At 49.3% G+C, this 17,980-nt stretch overlaps 1 protein-coding gene across 1 annotated transcript in view; it reads left to right on the plus strand.

The window, feature by feature from the left end:
• The window catches only part of SLC47A1 (solute carrier family 47 member 1), a 54,837-nt gene extending 37,219 nt beyond the window's left edge, over positions 1 to 17,618 (plus strand). Inside the window, exons 14-20 of the mRNA XM_045984872.1 lie at positions 53 to 161; positions 285 to 360; positions 3,964 to 4,033; positions 4,502 to 4,634; positions 13,663 to 13,757; positions 14,460 to 14,529; positions 16,867 to 17,618. Coding sequence (XP_045840828.1) covers positions 53 to 161; positions 285 to 360; positions 3,964 to 4,033; positions 4,502 to 4,634; positions 13,663 to 13,757; positions 14,460 to 14,529; positions 16,867 to 17,090 — 777 coding nt within the window. The 3' untranslated portion in view covers positions 17,091 to 17,618. The remainder of the gene's footprint in view (positions 1 to 52; positions 162 to 284; positions 361 to 3,963; positions 4,034 to 4,501; positions 4,635 to 13,662; positions 13,758 to 14,459; positions 14,530 to 16,866) is intronic.
• Positions 17,619 to 17,980: the final 362 nt, after the last annotated feature.

The following is a 17,980-nucleotide window of genomic DNA, read 5'->3' on the forward strand; positions in this document are numbered from 1 at the left end:
TCCCGGCTTGCTCTTTCCTTGTCTATACTGTACGTTTCCTTTTGTATTTCAGATACCTTCAGGCTTCAGCGTGGCTGCCAGCGTCCGGGTGGGGAATGCCCTGGGCGCGGGAAACATCCAGCAGGCCAAGAAGTCGTCAGCTGTCGCCCTGCTGGTCACAGGTGCTTAGCGTCTCCCGTCAGTGACTCACCCGAGCACGGGTCTTGGCACGGGAAGCCCAGCTGCCCGGTTCCCGACAGCCTTCCCTTCTCACTGCGCTGTCTCTCTGCCATTTTTACATCCAGGACTCTTTGCTGTAACCTTCTGTGTCCTGATGTTAAGCTGTAAAGATCTCGTGGGGTATATTTTCACTACCGAACGGTGAGTGCAGAGATTTTCTTGAAATGTGAAATCTGCGGTAAAAAATCGGTTGGGTAGATGCCTTCCTGGGAGAGCTGCCTCCCAGAGGGTCCCTGAGCCATTCGCAAGATCAGAAATGCGCTGCCGTTACCTGGCAAGAACGGGTCCGCTCTGGGAGCTAATTTATCATCCAGAATCTGCTGATAGCTGCTGCTGGTGTTTGGGACATGCGTGTATTTTATTTTATTTATTTTTAAAGATTTTACTTATTTATTTGACACAGAGAGAGAGAGATCACAAGTAGGCAGAGAGGCAGGCAGAGAGAGAGGGGGAAGCAGGTTCCCCGCGGAGCAGAGAGCCTGATGCGGGGCTCAATCCCAGGACCCTGAGATCATGACCTGGGCTGAAGGCAGAGGCTTAACCCACTGAGCCACCCAGGCACCCCAATATGTGTGTATTTTAAAGATTTTATTTATTTATTTGAGAGAGCGCGATCACACAGGGAGAGGGAGAGGGAGAAGCAGACTTGTTGCTGAGCGGGGAACCCGATGGGGGGCTCGATCTCAGGACCTGAGATTATGGCCTGAGGTGAAGGCAGGTGCTTAATCGAATAGCATTCAGGCACCCTAGAATATGCATGTATTTTAAAGAAGGAACCCCCTTTTGGGTCCCATCGATTACATTTCTAGTTAAATATTCTGTTCCCAGGGACACACATCATTTTGGTATCTCAGAATCTGCCCAAGTGCCTGGTCTGGACGAGTTGGGTCATAGACTCGTCAGTTCAAATTGAAGTTAAAATCCCCCTGATGAATCGTCTCAAAAAAAGTCACGTTATCAGACTGATCACTGAGAAGGATTCTTGTAAGGAATGAATTGGCTCCGTGGTTCTCAGGTTCTGTTGGGTTGGTTGTGGTGTGTTTTGACTACATGGATATATGGGAAGGATAACTGTGATCTGGGATTCTTTTTTTTTTTTTTTTTAACATTTTACTTATATATTTGAGAGAGAGAATGAGAGAGATCACGAGTGCCGGGGGGTGGGCGGTGGCAGGTGGAGGGTAAGGGAGAAGCAGGCTCCCAGCTGAGCAGGGAGCCCGATGCGGGGCTCAATCCCAGGATCCTGGGATCATGACCTGAGCCAAAGGCAGACGCTTAACTTACTAAGCCCCCCAGGAGCCCCTGATTTGGGATTCTTTCATCAGCAATTATAAAATGCAAAATTGACTTTTCCTTCATGGATTTACAGGACTGCTGTTCCCAGTTCATTCTTTGGGTATTTGTCTGCTGACTTTTTTTTAAATTTTAAGATGTATTCATTTATTTGAGAGAGAGAGAGAACGAGCGGGAGGGGCAGAGGGAGAGGAAGTGAGACTCTCAAAAAGACTCCACGCTCAGCACGGAGTCCCAACACGGGGTCGACCTCACGACTCTGAGATCATGACCGGAGCCTAAACCAAGAATCGGACTCTTAATTGACTGAGCCATCCAGGCGCCCCTGTCTTTTGCCTTCTGCTCTTGGGTTGTCCTCTTCCAGCCTCCGCCATTTCGCTGTGGGGAAATACAGTGTTTAAGTGTGCCTCACTTGAGAGTGAATGGAAAGGCAACCAGAAATCATTCTCGTGTTCTTGCAAGGAAATCAGAATTAACATCCTCAGATGTGCGTCTGTGCTGATGGTTTCAGTAGGCACAGGGCAGACCTTGGATCCTGAGTCTGTCCACTTCTGGAAGCCGTGCAGGGCAGGCAAAAGCATGGAAAACAAAAGGCCCACAAACCATAGCCTTGATGATATTACGAGACACAGAAAACTCAGAAAATCAAATTACTTAGAGCTGGCAGGGATCAGCGGGACCTGGCCACATCGGTGACATAGATTTTTAACAACAACATGGACATTTAACCTAATCAAAGAGGAAAAAGGCAGAGACCTCGAAGCAAAGTAAGAAAGGGGGAGATTACTAAAAGAACAATAATTTTTTTAAGACATGAGAGACTAGTTTGCATGACTTTTGCAAGTAAATTAAGAAAAAATCTGGAAGGAATAAATAACGTTCTAGGAAAATAAGTTACCAAGACTTACCTTGGAAAACACAGAAGGACTAACTGGATCGATGTCCTTAGAAGAAATAAGAAAAGTTTATTTTAAAAATCTCAAAAAGGCACTAGTCCCTGGAGGTTCCAAGGAGAATTTTATAGAACCTCCAAAATGTAATTCCAATGCTGTTGAATCGTTGCAGAGACCCGAAAAAGGAACATTTCCACATTCTGTTAAGGACTAAACAAAAGTAGAACATCGGTACGAACATCTGAGAGAGTTGGTACAAGAGAAAAAGAAAGTTGCGGACAAACCTCACTTACTAATTTGTCTTATAATCCAGAAGAATATATTGGGGACCGCATTCAGCCGCACATAAAAGATAATACGTTTGGTAGACGATGGAAGTGAATGTAGTCTACCAGGGAGACACACCAGGCTGGGGAACACCGTGTAGAGGATGCTAGAACACGAAATGACGGAGGCTAGAAGGGGAGATCAGAGTGCACGTTGTATCTGGACAGGGACAGACGGCGCCAGGGTCCTCGCCTCGTCTTGGGGGAGGTGGTGGTAATGGGTGGACTGGGAACAGAGCGGAAGTAAAGATTTTTCTCGATGTCCTTTTCTTTCTTTTTTTTTTAAGATTTTATTTATTTGACGGACAGAGATCACAAGTAGGCAGGGAGACAGGCAGAGAGAGAGAGAGGAGGAAGCAGGCTCCCCGCTGAGCAGAGAGCCCGAAGTGGGGCTCGATCCCAGGACCCTGAGATCATGACCGGAGCCGAAGGCAGCCACCCGGCTGCCCCTCGATATCCTTCTCGTATTGTTGGATTCCTCTTAACTGTTGCATATGTTACCTATTCAGAAAATAAAACTCAGTTTGAAGAAAAGAACTGTGTTTCTGTCCTTTTTTTGGAGGGGGAGGGGAGCGATTGTCATGGTCTGTGCTGGATTTCTTGTTTGTTTGTTTAATTCATTCAACAATATTCACTGCCAGACAATGTTCTAGGCTTATTTATTAATCACTGGAAAGTACTACAGATTTTTTTTTTGCCTCTGTGGGTCAGGGGCAGCATTTTCTAGTTTCTCCTTAAGTGTAGGCGTTAAAATCAAAATCTCTAGCTGTAGAGGTAGGGACGATTTCTAGGAACCGTGGAAAATTCCGTAAACTATACCCATAGCCTTTATAATTTGCCTACTTTGGTTCCACACGGAGAACCTTAACCACTCCGTTGTGGTTTCTCCAGACACACGGAGAGATACACATGGAATCATGTTAAAAGAAGGATGGCACTATAAACCAAATTTTATTTTTTTGTGGGGGCAGTGGAGTACCGAATCATTGAACTGTCTACCTCGGCTGATTGGACCAGATATTTCTTCTACAAGTCATGCGATGCATTGACTTGAGTTGGTTTCCACTGTGGGCCAAGAAGCAGAAGGATTGTCCCCGAATTGGGTGTTGGCTGGAATGCACGAGCCCGTCCGGTCGTATGTGGCAGCCAAGTGCACACACCTGAATCACGTAGTCTGCTTTTTCCCACGTGTCTGTCTCCTCTGATCACCATGTGCTTTCTTTTCCTGACAGAGAAATCATTGCTCTAGTGGCTAAAGTGATTCCGATTTCTGCTGTTTCCCATCTGTTTGAAGCTCTTGCTGTAAGTATTCTGCAATATTCCCTTTATTTTTTTAAAGATTTTACTTATTTATATTTGAGAGAGTGAGCTCACCAGTGGGGGGTGGGCAGTGGCAGAGAGAAAGAGAGTAGACTCCCCGCGGAGCAGAGAGCCCGATGAGGGACTCGATCCCAGGACCCTGGGATCTTGCCCTGAGCCAAAGGCAGACGCTTAACCAACTAAGCTACCCACGTCCTGCGATACTCCCTTTAAGCAACTTTATGATCTAAATGTTCCTTCTGTTGGTGGTAAATTTAAGCAGAAAAGAGCAGCAGGGGTGGGGGGCAGGTAGGTGATCCTGAATATTTTTAGCATATCCGCTTGACAAAGACACTGGTCCGTGATGATGGATTTTTAAGTCCGAGTCTTTTGGGGACGGGACGTGCTCGGGGAAGGCTAGTCTTTCCGAAGACTCTGGGGCGCGGTCTCACGGACGGACGGTTTCCGCAGTGTACAGGTGGAGGAGTTCTGCGGGGGAGCGGTAACCAGAAGGCCGGGGCCGTTGTCAACACCATTGGGTATTACGTCATTGGTCTCCCCATCGGGATTTCGCTGATGTTCGCAGCCAGAATGGGAGTGGTTGGTAAGCCTTCACCACGGGCAGGCGGGTGTCTCACTCACGGGCCCCGGAAATGACCGCTGGAACGTGTAGGCTTTTTTGGGAGACTTGGCTTTGGAAGCTCATGCCCCTCTTGCTCCGCTGGGCCCTTTTCCACACTGACATACTTGAGTGGAGCCGGGTGACCTTTCTGCCTCCTCTCCCTGTCCTATGTCATCAAGTTCTCACTTCTTCCAAGCTGGTGATGGCAGGAGGGCTGAAAAAGCATTCAGAAGTGTACCTTTGGTGGCCTCAGTTCTCTCCTTTGGTGACAGCCCTTTTATGGTGGGACCCTGGGGGTGAGTTGAAGCCATTATAAACTGGCCCTATTGGAGTGTGTGGCGTGAGGCAGGAGAAGCCAGGGATCGGCCCTGCTGTGACTCTTTTTTTTTTTTTTTAAGATTTTATTTATTTATTTGACAGATCACAAGTAGATAGAGAGGCAGGCAGAGAGAGAGAGGGAGGGAAGCAGGCTCCCTGCTGAGCAGAGAGACCGACGCGGGACTCGATCCCAGGACCCCGAGATCATGACCTGAGCCGAAGGCAGTGGCTTAACCCACTGAGCCACCCAGGCGCCCCCTGCTGTGACTATTAACAGAACTTCTGACAACAGACGTGGTATGGGGGGTGTATACAATTCTAGATCGTGCCCGCTGTGGCTTCGCCCACGCAGGACCTGGAGCTGTGCTCTGGAGGTCACCTCTGTGGCCATTCTGCACCTTCCATCTTCCGGGCACCCCCCGAAGGGCATGGGTGTGATGTGTGTGAACATCACGGAAGGCAGGGGCCTCTATCACCTTCCCACCTGTGGAGGAAAGAACTTAGTCCACGGGGTCTGGAATGACCAGAGCTGACCTTTCAAAGAGTACAGAAACAGAAAACTGCTCAGCTTTGATTTCTAAAATAATAATTTGGAATATATTGGCAGTTTGTAGAAGATTCTGTTAAAATCCGGACACATTATCTTTGGGTGAAGTAGTGAGAAACTTATTGACCCATCAGTACTTGGCAGGCCCTGAGTGGTGAGAAGTCATTCCGATATCTCGAATGACCTCCCCATCCCATTACGCTGCTCGTTGTTCTCAAGGTCAGTAATATTTTAATAAAAAATAGGGGAGATGTTCCAAGATGGGAGTTGCCAACGCAAAGTTCACTGGACTTTTCATCGTGGCGCAGAAAAAGGTTTAGCTGAGTTTCTGGCATTACTTGTATTTTGGATTTGCAGGTGGCAAATCTAAGGGAAATATTGGAAGAATCTACTTAAAAATACGGATCTAAAAAAATAAAAAATAAGAAAATGAATTTAAAAAAGAAATAAAAACAGATCTACCTGTGTTCCCAGTGCTGGACGAGGCCCATTGCTCATTTGACAAAATCCTACCTAATACGTGCAGAGTCGAGGAAGTTAAGAATCGCTGAAGGGAAGTGCTGTGGAAAATTCCAGTTCGTCCTGGTGCTGGAATGTGTCACATGGTGACTATAGTTAGTAATACTGTATTGCACTTTTGAAGGTTGCAGAGGGAGCTCTCAAAAGTTCTCATCCTCAGAAAAAGAACTTTGTAACTACGTGCGGGGAAAGGTACTGAGATTTATTGTGATGGGTCCGCGATATATACGAATATTGAATCATGATGTCTCACGCTCGAAACTAATTGATATGTCCGTTATATCTCAATTTAAGAAATGTTGGGAACTCTGGGCAGGTGAGGGCTCTGTGAGGAGACTGCAGTCCGTCCCTGCCACTCACCTCTTCCAGAAAAAAAAGTATAAAACTAACTCGAATTTCAAATGCTGTGTCTCCATTGGTAGGATATGCAATGGCGAGCATCACACCAGTTACCCTTAATACCCTCATGGGCAGCTCCTTCCCGAAAATCAGGAAGTCCCCATCTTGATCTCCTGGGGACGCTTTTCAAATACACACACATTCCTAGGGGATTCTGACACGCACCGTGTTTTGGGATTCCTATGTTGAATCCAATAAATCTTGTAAATGGTATATAATGAATTTCCTGGAAATGTAATCCATCACTTTCAAATTACAGGTAGAGGTACCTGGTTATTTTCTATTTAGAGTGATTAGAGTAAGCTGGTAGTTTTTATGGATCCAGAACACTGGATTTGAATGAGAAAGTGTGTGTGTGTATTTGCTTTTTTTTTTTTTTTTAAGATTGTGTTTATTTATTTGACAGAGATCACAAGTAGGCAGAGAGGCAGGCAGAGAGAGAGAAGGAAGCAGGCTTCCCGCTGAGCAGAGAGCCCGATGTGGGGCTCGATCCCAGGACCCTGAGATCATGACCTGAGCCAAAGGCAGAGGCTTAACCCACTGAGCCACCCAGGTGCCCCTGTATTTGCTTTTATTAGTCCATTATAGGAATGGCAGGTGGCTATCAACTTTACTCTTCTAAATATTGGGCTGATCACTCCTGAAACACGTGACATGGGTGTGACTGCTTGTATCAAGGAGCAGGTCCGTAAACCATGCACCGAGTCTGGCCACCCCAACCTGTAAACCCCGTCCAGCCACCTCGCCCTTATCGAGATCTCGAAGGCTGTGGAGATAAACCGAAACCAGCCAAATGGGAAAAGCAAAGACTGTTTATTCTGAGCTTGCCCCAGCAGGAGACTTGACCACCATCACTAGAGTTTTAGCAGAGACCGCAAGGCAGGCCGAGGAGTGGGAGAGCTTCATGGTGGAGAACGGGAAAGCGTCAGGTGGACCCTGATGGACGCCAGTGGCCTGGGAAAGAGGTAGGCTAACTGAAGTGGGGGGTCCTGTGTGGCTGATCAGGCGGGGTGCAGCTTTGGTTTTCTCTGCTTGGTCCTGAGCTGGAAGTAAGCACAAAAATGACGCTTTCAGTTATTGATGGCGTCCTGGCCATTTGGGGTCAGCTGTTACGGAAGTTATCGTTGAGCTCAGTGCAGTCATCCTGGAGATAGAAGTCTGGCCTCCCGTGGTCTGATGGGTAGCAGGCTCGCTTTTGGGGTGCTTATCGTAGATGGGGGGTTTGCTGGGTATGGTGCTACAGGTGGGGGGGTCCTCATTCTCTGATACATGGTGTGGTCGCTGCCTTTGTATTCAGCGTCTCAGTCTCTTTTCAGGGAAAACTAGAGACTCAGGGAACTCAGGGAAGGCTGGAGAACCAGATCTTTACCACCTGGGGTTATGAAGTCTCACAGTCCACTGTATTGCAAGACCTTCTCGAGCCCCTTGATGGTGTCCATCATGGCGGTCATCCCCTAGGAGAGGGGCTGCACGGAAACATTCCAGACTTGGGAGAAAAATGCAGCCAGCCAGCCTCAGAACCCCTGATAGGGTCCCTTCCAACAAGGTTCAGGAGCAGTTTCCCTCTGCTGTCTCTTCCAGTAGATGAAAGCTCCTGGCTAAAGATGGTGAAGAAGTTATTTAGGAAGATGGTGTGGGAAAGGCAGGCTTAAGCCGTTGGCGGTAGGACCCTGGTGAGACTTGGCAGGTAGCCGGTCAGTCTGGTCAGTCTGGTGTTGGCTGAAATCCCTAGAGACAGGCCTTCCAGTTCCAGATTCATAGGGGCAGCTAATGTGTCCCTGCGGGTGGTGACTGTCTGTTGTATACGGTGTGCAAAGACTATAGGGAGTACCTTTGGTCAAGGGAGCTGAAGGGTTGCTCAAAGTTTTGCTAATTTCAGTTCAAGGAGGACGTTGGTCCTTTCTCCTTTTCTAGGACTTTTCCCACCCACGGCGGGTGAGGACAGGATCGTTTTTGAGTGAGGGGCAGAATCTTAGAGTTCTTTGCTATGGTTCCCATGGTGGGTGTGTCTCAGTCACTTGATAAAAAACTGGGAATGTCTCAGGCTGGAAACAAAAAAATCAAGCATCTTTTTAGTGATGGTGGGGGCTGGGGCTTTTCAGCAAGGACATGCTTCAGTCTATCCTAAAAAGAGCATCCTTTTAGTAATTTATTTCATTTATTTTTTTTTAAGATTTTTATTTACCTATTCGACAGAGAGAGGCTAGCATAAGCAGAGGGAGCAGCACGCAAAGGGAGAGGGAGAAGCAGGCTCCCCACTGAGCAGGGAGCCCGATGCGGGACTTGACCCCAGGACCCCAGGATCATGACCTGAGCTGATGGCAGACGCCTAACTGACTGAGCCACCCAGGCACCTCGTAATGTTGATGTTTTATGATGGCCTCTTTGAATCCTCCAGAGACTGATCTTTTGGGGCCTCAGATAGGACCAGAACCTGGTTAAAGCCGCTTTTTTGGCATCAATGATATGGGAGCGTCTCCTTCGGCGCCCATATTTTCTTGTCTGACCGGATCCACAGCCTTTAGAGCAGCCTCCCATCTGGGAAATACGAGTGTATTTAAAAGCTCGTCGTGGCTCCTCGGTGGTACGGTTGCTTAAGCTCCCGACGCCTGGTCTTGGTTCCTGTTCTCAGGGTTGTGAGATCGAGCCCCACGTCTGGCTGTGCGCTCAACGCGGAGTCCGCTTGGTCTTCTCTTTCCCTCTCCCTCTGTCCCTCCTGCTCGTGTTTCTCTCTCTCTCAAATAAATAAATCTTTAAAAAAAAGTTCCTTAATTTGCTGTCCATCTGTGATGGGGGCTCCAGCAGAAGAGAGCAACCCGCTCTGTTTCCCGAGCACCCCCAAACCAGGGGCTGCTTTTCCAAAGGCGTGAGTCTGCGGTCAGCACAGATGTTCCCTCTCTGGTCTCTGGTGGCTGACGTGCTTTAGGAAGCACAGCGGGGTCCGCCGCCCCGGCTGATTGCAGGGGGAGGACCGTGGTCCGAAGGAGAGCTCACACTAGGACTACCTCCTGGCCGATAACCCCCAGCTCCCGAGCTAAGGCACGGCTCACGAGCGAATAACCTTAGGTCAGAGTCGTCAAGAGGGCTCTGGGATACAGCTGAGTGAGGTACGGAGAGTTCCCTGGCACGGGGAAGACAGCCACCAGGCTCCCCTTCTTCTGGGAGTTTCGGAGAGTGACAGGGCTCTCAGGCTGTTGGGGTGAACAGTAGCGGGAGAGGAAGGGACTGGCAGCAACAGAATCTTCTAAGCGGTTAATCCAGTTAATCCCCTGGCTGAAGAATGCTGTGTGTTCCCAGCAGTGGGATCTGGGGTGGGGGTTGGGGGGAGCCTAGAACTCGCTCATCAGAATTTTTGATGCATAGAGAACCTGTTGCCTGACCTGAGAGGTTGAGTTAAAACCCCAGGGGCTCATCCAGATGGCTCAGGCGCAGAAGGACAAAATGGGGTTTTGGGTAGTTAGGGATGCCTGGGCTTGAAGGAGGCAGTTGAGGAGCCTTCGTCAGATTCCAGAAACCTGGGGCCTCCTGAGCAGAGGGTCTGTCCCTGTGGACTTCGTCAGTTCATAAAGACGGATTGCAATCTCAAGGAAATTTGACGCCCGTCGTCTACAATATCCAGCTAAGCCTAGAAATCCCTGACTGAGGTCAGACCCTAAATGAGCTGTGTTCTGGCAAAATCGTGATTTTGGTTTTGAAACGAGGTCCCTTTTGTGCCAGGGCTACGAACCAGAGAACAGGATTTGTAAGGCAGGCTTCCTCATTTTCTGCACAAGGCAGGAGCTCTGGTGCTAAATGTAGGAGATCGGAATCACAAGGGAAATTTAGATGTTGACGGCTCTTGATGGAGGAACTGAGAAAAATAGGAGGGGGCCTGACTTCACAGACCCATTGTCGTCCTCCGCAGCGCAAGCCCAGAGTTGTTGGCTGTCCCGGTGTAGAGGCAGCTGTACAAGGCAGACCAAAGACCCGCCTTGTAGCAAGTGGCTTCAGGCAGAATTGATGTCAGGATGGTACTGGGTTAAGTATTAGCGGCAAGTGAGGGATCACAATTTTGTTGATGGCCCTGAGGTCTTGCGTACATTGATAGCCTCATTCGTTTGATTTTTTTTTTTTAGATTTTGTTTATCTATCTATTTGACAGAGAGAGATCACAAGTAGGCAGAGAGGCAGGCAGAGAGAGAGGAGGAAGCAGGCTTCCCGCTGCGCAGAGAGCCGGATGTGGGACTAGATCCCAGGACCCTGAGACCACGACCTGAGCCGAAGGCAGTCGCATAACCAACAGAGCCACCCAGGGGCCCCAATTTTTATTTTTTAGTTTTATTTTTTATTATTTATTTATTTATTTATTAGAGAGAGCGAGCACAGGCAGACAGAGAGGCAGGCAGAGAGAGAGAGGAGGAAGCAGGCTCCCTGCCGAGCAAGGAGCCCGATGGGGGACTCAATCCCAGGACGCTGGGATCATGACCTGAGCCGAAGGCAGCCGCTTAACCAACTGAGCCACTCAGGCGTCCCTTTATTTTTATTTTTTAGTGGCAGCTACAAGGGCCCATCCGGGGAATGAGGAGACCTCTGGCTAAGACTCTCAGCTCTGGATTTGATTCCCTTTGTTGGCCTTGAAAGGATGCTGAGGAAGGTTAGGGAGCATTTGGTAGGAGCGATCTGAACTTTTATGCGTCTTGCTGCAAATACTTGGCTCTGTCAGGAGAATATCAAGGCTGTGGAGTATCAGGTACAGGGTCAAGTTCCTTGTCTGGAACCCACCATCCAACCCAATAGAGGAGGCGAGATTATGAATACAAGAGTCGTCCGATGGGGCGCCTGGGTGGCTCAGTGGTTAAAGCCTTTGCCTTCAGCTCAGGGCGTGATCCCAGGGTCCTGGGATCCAGCCCCACGTCGGGCGCTCTGCTCAGCGGGGAGCCTTCTCCCCCACCCCCACCCCCACCCGCCGCCTGCCTCTGTGTCTACCCATGAGCTCTCTCTGTCAAATAAATAAATAAAATCTTAAAAAAAAAAATAGAGTCATCTGGAACCTCTAGACCTAGTTGCCTCCGCTGTGCCTTTGATAACCATAATTCTGTCTGCAAAGTCAGTCTCTGCCTGTGACGTTCTGCTCGTAATCACAGAGCAGGAAGGTGTGTCTCTTAGTCGAGGGTTCAAGGGTCCCAGTGAAAGACTGGGAGATTGGGGAACCCTGCGGCGTATTTGGAATGCCACCTGTGTGGTTCGTGGAGGCTGAGGCTGAAGGCGGGCAAGGGTGGCAGGTGTCCGCCGAGCATCGATGAGAATGACCGCCTATATTTACAGTCAATTCCCCTGGAGGGTCTAACGAGCGCTTTTGGCTTCCTTGAGGAGTCTCGCTGATCCGAAATGAGAGACTCTGCCTTGCCTTGGTTTATCTTTCTTTTTTTTTTAATTTATTTGACAGGCAGAGATTACAAGTAGGCAGAGAGGCAGGCAGAGAGAGAGAGGAGGAAGCAGGCTCCCTGCTGAGCAGAGAGCCCGATGCGGGGCTCCATCCCAGGACCCTGAGATCATGACCTGAGCCGAAGGCAGATGGTTAACCCACTGAGCCACCCAGGCGCCCTGCTTTAACTTTCTTAGCATCCTTGTCTTTGCGGTGTCTACCAGCGTCTTTGTAGTAGGTGTCTGGCCTGGGGGTGGGGAGGGTGGGGGTTGGGCCCCCCAGCTGTCTCTCTGCTGGGCGCCTCGTTTACTTTGGGTCTCGTCTCATTTTTGTCCCAAAGTCCTTTCCAAATGTTCTGCCAGGTGTTGTCGTTTGGCAAAAGGGCTATTTATCGTATCAGGTTCTGTTTTCATATGAGGGCTCGGATTTCAGTTTTCACTTTCTCACGGACGTAAGGAGACGAAAGGGCGGCCGTGGGGACACATCAACACTTTCTCGGACTCCGGAACTGCAGGCGGCACGGGCGGGCGGAAAACCACAGAAGAATGCTCTGGATCAAAGCCAAGGTCTCAGGACCCGAAACTGCAACAGGAGAACTTGTCTGGTTTTTGTGGTAACCCGTAGCAAGAGTTGGTGCAAATGGGCGCCCATTGGGTGAAAACCATAAACTCTCAGGTCTAGGGGATGGGCGCATGTAACAGGCCATGTCCTGGCCTCTAATTCTCCTTCTGTGACAACACTTGACCCAGCACTGCAAAAAAAAAGAGCACAAAGCACAGCAAAAGGGATGAAGAGGAACCCCGGTTCCACCAAGGATGTCAAACACATGGGAAGCAATGGTACCCGGGCACCAAACCAATGAAGGTACGGCCAAGGCAGTCACGGTAGAGAGACTGGGGTGTGGACCTGGCCCCCAACTTACCACGACCCTTGGACTGCACGCGCCACGAGCAGAAAGGCACAAGGGGCCTCTGCAGGTCCCACGTGGGGTTGGACGTTAGCGTCCCTGATGTTTGGTCACGTAGGCCAGGTCTCGGGGGGCCTCCATGATGGGCTGTGGAAATAAAGACCAACCCGATGCGAAAAGCAGAGGCCATTTATTCTTTGGCAGAGACGCAGAGGCAGGCAGAGTGATGGGTTGCTGTAAGGCTATGGATCCGTGTTCTGTTTTTGCCCACGGTCTGACAGGTGCCTGTTGGTATATTCACTGTCTCACTGTTGACCAAAGAAACCCTCCTTGCTTGGGGCGTCCTTCTGTGTCCGGTGTGGGTTTTCTAGGTGGAGTGTGATAGGACCTTGGGAAACACGTGGCCCTTCCCGTTTTCCATTCCCACTCAGCCTCTCCTCTGGTGTGGTCCTCGCTCTTTGCAGACAACCCTGTCCTGGGAGCTGGAAGTCTGTGCCCGGAGCCAGTGGGGGCCCGCAGGAAGTGCCAAGGGAGAGAACGTACAAGGCAGATGTTGTCTTCTGCCTTTCGAACACGTTAGCTGAGGAAAATAGAACATAGCGGTTTGGAAGTAGGAAATAGTTTGTCCTGGGAATCTCATCTCCTTATAACTGGTGAATAGTTAGACTCCCAAAGACCAAAAAAGGCTTTGGATGTCAGTTCTGAGATCCAGCAGGCCTGGGCAGTGACTTGCCCTGGGCCTCCCAGAACCTTCTGGAAACCAAAGGAGAGAGCACGTGCGAGGTCTGTGGCTCACTGTGGGTTCCACCCTGGGGTCATGAAAGCAGATTCTCAGAAGTGACAGGGGACCAGCTTCCTCCCCAGGGACGCCTGGTTTTCCACGGAATTAACCTCTGTTACCTGTTTTCACTTCTAGGTCTGTGGTTGGGGATCATCATTTGTTCCATCACACAATCTCTGTGTTTTCTCGGCTTTATTGCTTGGCTAGATTGGAAAAAAGCTTGTGAAGAGGTAACTGCTCGTTGCTGGCCGGGTAAAAATTCCTGTCCTGGAAAACAAAATCAGCTCAGGCGCTCTGTCTCTCTCATCTCGGAAGGGTGTTTCCCCTTTTATCACCAATGCTGCTGTGTCGTTTCAGCTGCATTTAGTTCGGATGCGAAGGGCCAGATGACCCTGGTTCTTATCGTTTATCCATTCCCCTTTGTTTTAGACTTAAAAAATAGGGGCTCCTTTCTTCCTTGTGTCCCATAGTAAGCTACCAGCCTTGTGCCCGGAAAACCAATTTCAGGACAAGATCTGGAACTGGAGAGACGGTGGGATGCCAGCAAATTCATCCTGATACTGTCTTTTATGATCCCCAAATATTTCACGAGGATACCTGCGTGTATCTGTCTCTCCAACTTGCTAGGGTCAGTGTGGGTCTGAAATAGATAGTAGATAAAGGGAAGGGAAAGAAAGAAAGAAAGGAATTTTATGATCCCGGGGCCTGCCTTCCCCTTAATGTTGTGCTTTTCCATCGGTCCTTCCCTCACCGAGACCCCATGTCAATCATTCCGAAAGACGATTCCGTACTTGTAAACTGGAGAACTTCCAATCACATGCCAGTTAAAGAAAATGGCTTGGTTTTTCCTAAGCCGAGTGGTCAAGTCAAACGATTTCCTAACACTATGGTAAATAAAGCCTCGTGAATTTACTTCGAGTTTCACCTTCTAGGCTAAGATCCATGCCAATTTGAGACTGAACACGGTCCAGGATGAGCGTGCAGCTGCCCGCCAGGACCCAGGTATGGAAAACTGCCTCGGCTCTGGGAACAGGTCCCTCTGCCGATGGTCCTGGAGGGGCGGTCCATGGGACACAAACAGATTGGCTGCGGTGAGCGCCCCCTGAGATCGGGCAGTAAAGCTTCAGAAACAAATGATAAAGTCACACCAGTTTGAGGTCAACAGACTTGGAATTTTGTCTGCTTTGCATTCTGGGTATTATACACTGCTCTAGATGGTTCGAGGCTGCTGGTCATCCATGCCTTGGATGTAAGCCTCTCACAGGCATTTGTAATGCTTGATCCTGCGTTGGGACCCTTATCTTGGAGACTGACATGAGTAAGTTTATGTTCGTGGGGTTCCCCCATTCCCCAGGCCAACACATAGGTGGGCTTTAAACAGATTGTTGTTGTTGCTGTTTTTTAAAGATTTATTTATTTATTTATTTATTTATTTATTTATTTGACAGACAGAGATCACAAGTAGGCAGAGAGACAGGCAGAGAGAGGGAGGGAAACAGGCTCCCCGCTGAGCAGAGAGCCCGATGCGGGGCTTGATCTCAGGACCCCAAGATCATGACCCAAGCCGAAGGCAGAGGCTTAACCCACTGAGCCAACCAGGCACCCCCAGATTGCTGTTTTTAACTATCATTTCAGGGGAGCAGGGTGCAACTGTGGGTATCGTTTTCCTTCTGTCCCATTAGTAACCCCCCCCATTCCCAGTTCCTCGGGCAGTGAGTCATGGACTCAGACTTGTTCCTTGCTGCTTTCTGACCAAACCCCTTTGAGCCCACCCGCTGGCTGAATTACAGCTCCCACTAGTTTTCATTCATTCCGTCCGGTCCCCCGTGTGCCTGGTTCCAGATCTTGCATTTGAACACTGCGGGTAGAAGTAATTGGAGGCCGACGACGATACTTGTCTTCAGAGAGGATTTTCCTTTGGTTCTGTCAAACTCTTAGGGTTACCAGCCGTGTAGGGCGATTTCAACAACCCAGACTCCTGGCCCATCCAGCTTGGCGGCAACTGGGGTGAGGGCTGGTTGGCTTCTGGTCCGTCCTTAATTCTTGGATCCAGCCCTTGAGGTCCAACCTGAAGTCAGAGGGGTTTACCTGGGTAGGGACTGAACTCCCGAAAGCATTGGTCCGTCCCGATGGAGAACTCTAGGTCCAAAGAGGCTCCAAAGGCTGGCTCCCAGCTCTGGGTCTCCGGCTTCCCCTAGATCTTGCCCTGATGACTTTTTATTACCTTGGTAAGCACTCTTGACCCCTTCAGGGTGATACTTTTCACTTACCTTGTCCAGCTTTTGTAATTGTCTTCCGAGGATGGTTGGTCCCAGTTTTCTCCTGTCTGCCATTTAGAAAGGCAGGTACTGATACTTCCTAGTACCTCATGCTGCTGTCCTGAGAGGCAAGTGAGCTTCGTACATGTGAAGGGCTGAGAACGATGCCCGATGTGGAGAAAGCACATTTTTAAAAAAAGATTATTTATTTGAGAGAGAGCGTGAGGAGGGGGGAGGGGCCAAGGGAGAGGGAGAAGCCGCCCCCCCCCCACCCCAGGAGAAAGCATTTTGTGAGAGTGAGAGCTGGTGTTACTCTGAAATTCCTTTCTCTCACAACTAATACCCACTCTGCTTACTGGGAGGTCTGATGCCCATCTTATTCTCGTTCCGTTAGGTTAACTGCCTTTATTTTTCCCTCGGGAAGCGTGGGAAGACGACATACATCTGTCACTGTCCCGAGGGATGCTCAGTAGACTTTCTGACTCGATCCACGTCTCTTCAGTCCTGGGGATGCCCTTGGGTTCTTTCTTTGGTTATTTTCTCCTCCGTTGGCCTTGTTCTCCTTCGGGACTGCTCATTAGACGAGTGTTGGCCCCCTGAAAACTTCCCCTATGAACCTTCACTTCGAGAGGCCCCGTATTTCTCTAGTTCCTGTGGGGTGGGGGGCGAGCTCCCTAGAAGACCCAGGCCGACCACCGTAGGATCCAGCCAGAGTTTGTGAGTGAACAGGCGGAAGGGAACTCTGAAATGGAACTTCTTCTATGTATCCAAGGTAGCAACCGCTTCCTGAATAAACTTTCCTCTGATGAGTAACACGTATATATATATATTTTTAAAGATTTTATTTATTTATTTGATAGAGATCACAAGGAGGCAGAGAGGCAGGCAGAGGGAGAGGGGGAAGCAGGCTCCCTGCTGAGCCCAATGTGGGACTCGATCCCAGGACCCTGAGATCATGACCTGAGCTGAAGGCAGAGGCTTATCCCACTGAGCCACCCAGGCCCCCCTATATGGCATCTTTTATACCTAGGGAAAAAAAAAATCCTTTTGGACTGCTGACTAAGTTCCTTTTTCCCTTCAGGGGGCCCCAGGAACCGTGGAGGAATTTCAATGGGAGATGTGAGGAGAAAACAGAAGACCGGGTTGGACCAGCACAGGCGCCAAGAAGATGTTCAGGCCCAGCCAAGGGACACGACTGACTTGACTGGGAAACATTTGGTGCTGTGGCGGGGGCTTCTGCTCCTGGGGGTCGTTTTGGTCTTGATCATAGGGATTTTAGTGAGAGTGTATGTCAGAGTTGAGTGATAGGCAAAAGAGAGAGAGAGAGTCAGGACAAGTGATACTTCTGAGCTGACAAATAATTCATAGACCCCACAGTGGGAATTTGTTTTAAGTTAGTTTCAACTGGGCTCGCGGGCTTCAAGAATTACAAGTTCCGAGTTACGTTTTCTCATGAAGAAAAGGAACTAAGGTACAAATTATGTTCCTGTCCAAGACAGTGTCGGAAAGTTCAGAGGGACGATTCAGTTCATGTGCCATTGTCTTAACCAAGGACCACTGTGTACTTGACTGCATTCAGGTCCGGCTTTGCCGGCTACTTGTTATGCTGAACGTTTCTTTAGTTAAAACCCCTGTGCTTCAGGTTTCCTACTGTCTTGAGTCATTTAAAAAAATATTTTGCACTATATTTTCCTCGTGCCTTCCGTGATTATGCAACGGGCCAATGGCATCCGTTAATATCCAGATCACAGGCGCTATGAGCCGTGGCGTCGCTTGAGAAACCAGACGGGGAGAAGACGTAGATTAAGCAGAAAGGAGTCAGAGGGCATTGATGAGCCAGCTTCCTGTCTTAAATCTGTTTTAATTTTGAATTTGTTTCAAATTTGTTAAACTTGTTGAATTAAAATTTGTTTAAAATTTGAATACAGGGTTTGAAGAGCTCATTCAGGCAAAGAAGTCAGACCCTTTCCATGTTGATAGAAGAGGGGCGGGAGGGGATTGTTAAATTGGAAGGTAGAAGAAATGAAGAGGGGTGTCTAGGAGAGGGGAGGCTGGGTCCTGGGCGGGCCCCATTCATCTTCCGTTTGGGTCTTTGTCTTTAAGAAGGTCCCCCAGCTGGGCACCAGGGTGGCTCAGTTGGTTAAGTGTCTGCTTTTGGCTCAGGTCGTGATCCCAGGGTCCTGGGACCAAACCCT

Source organism: Meles meles, chromosome 18 (genome assembly GCF_922984935.1).
Source record: "Meles meles chromosome 18, mMelMel3.1 paternal haplotype, whole genome shotgun sequence".
Lineage (NCBI taxonomy): Eukaryota > Metazoa > Chordata > Mammalia > Carnivora > Mustelidae > Meles > Meles meles.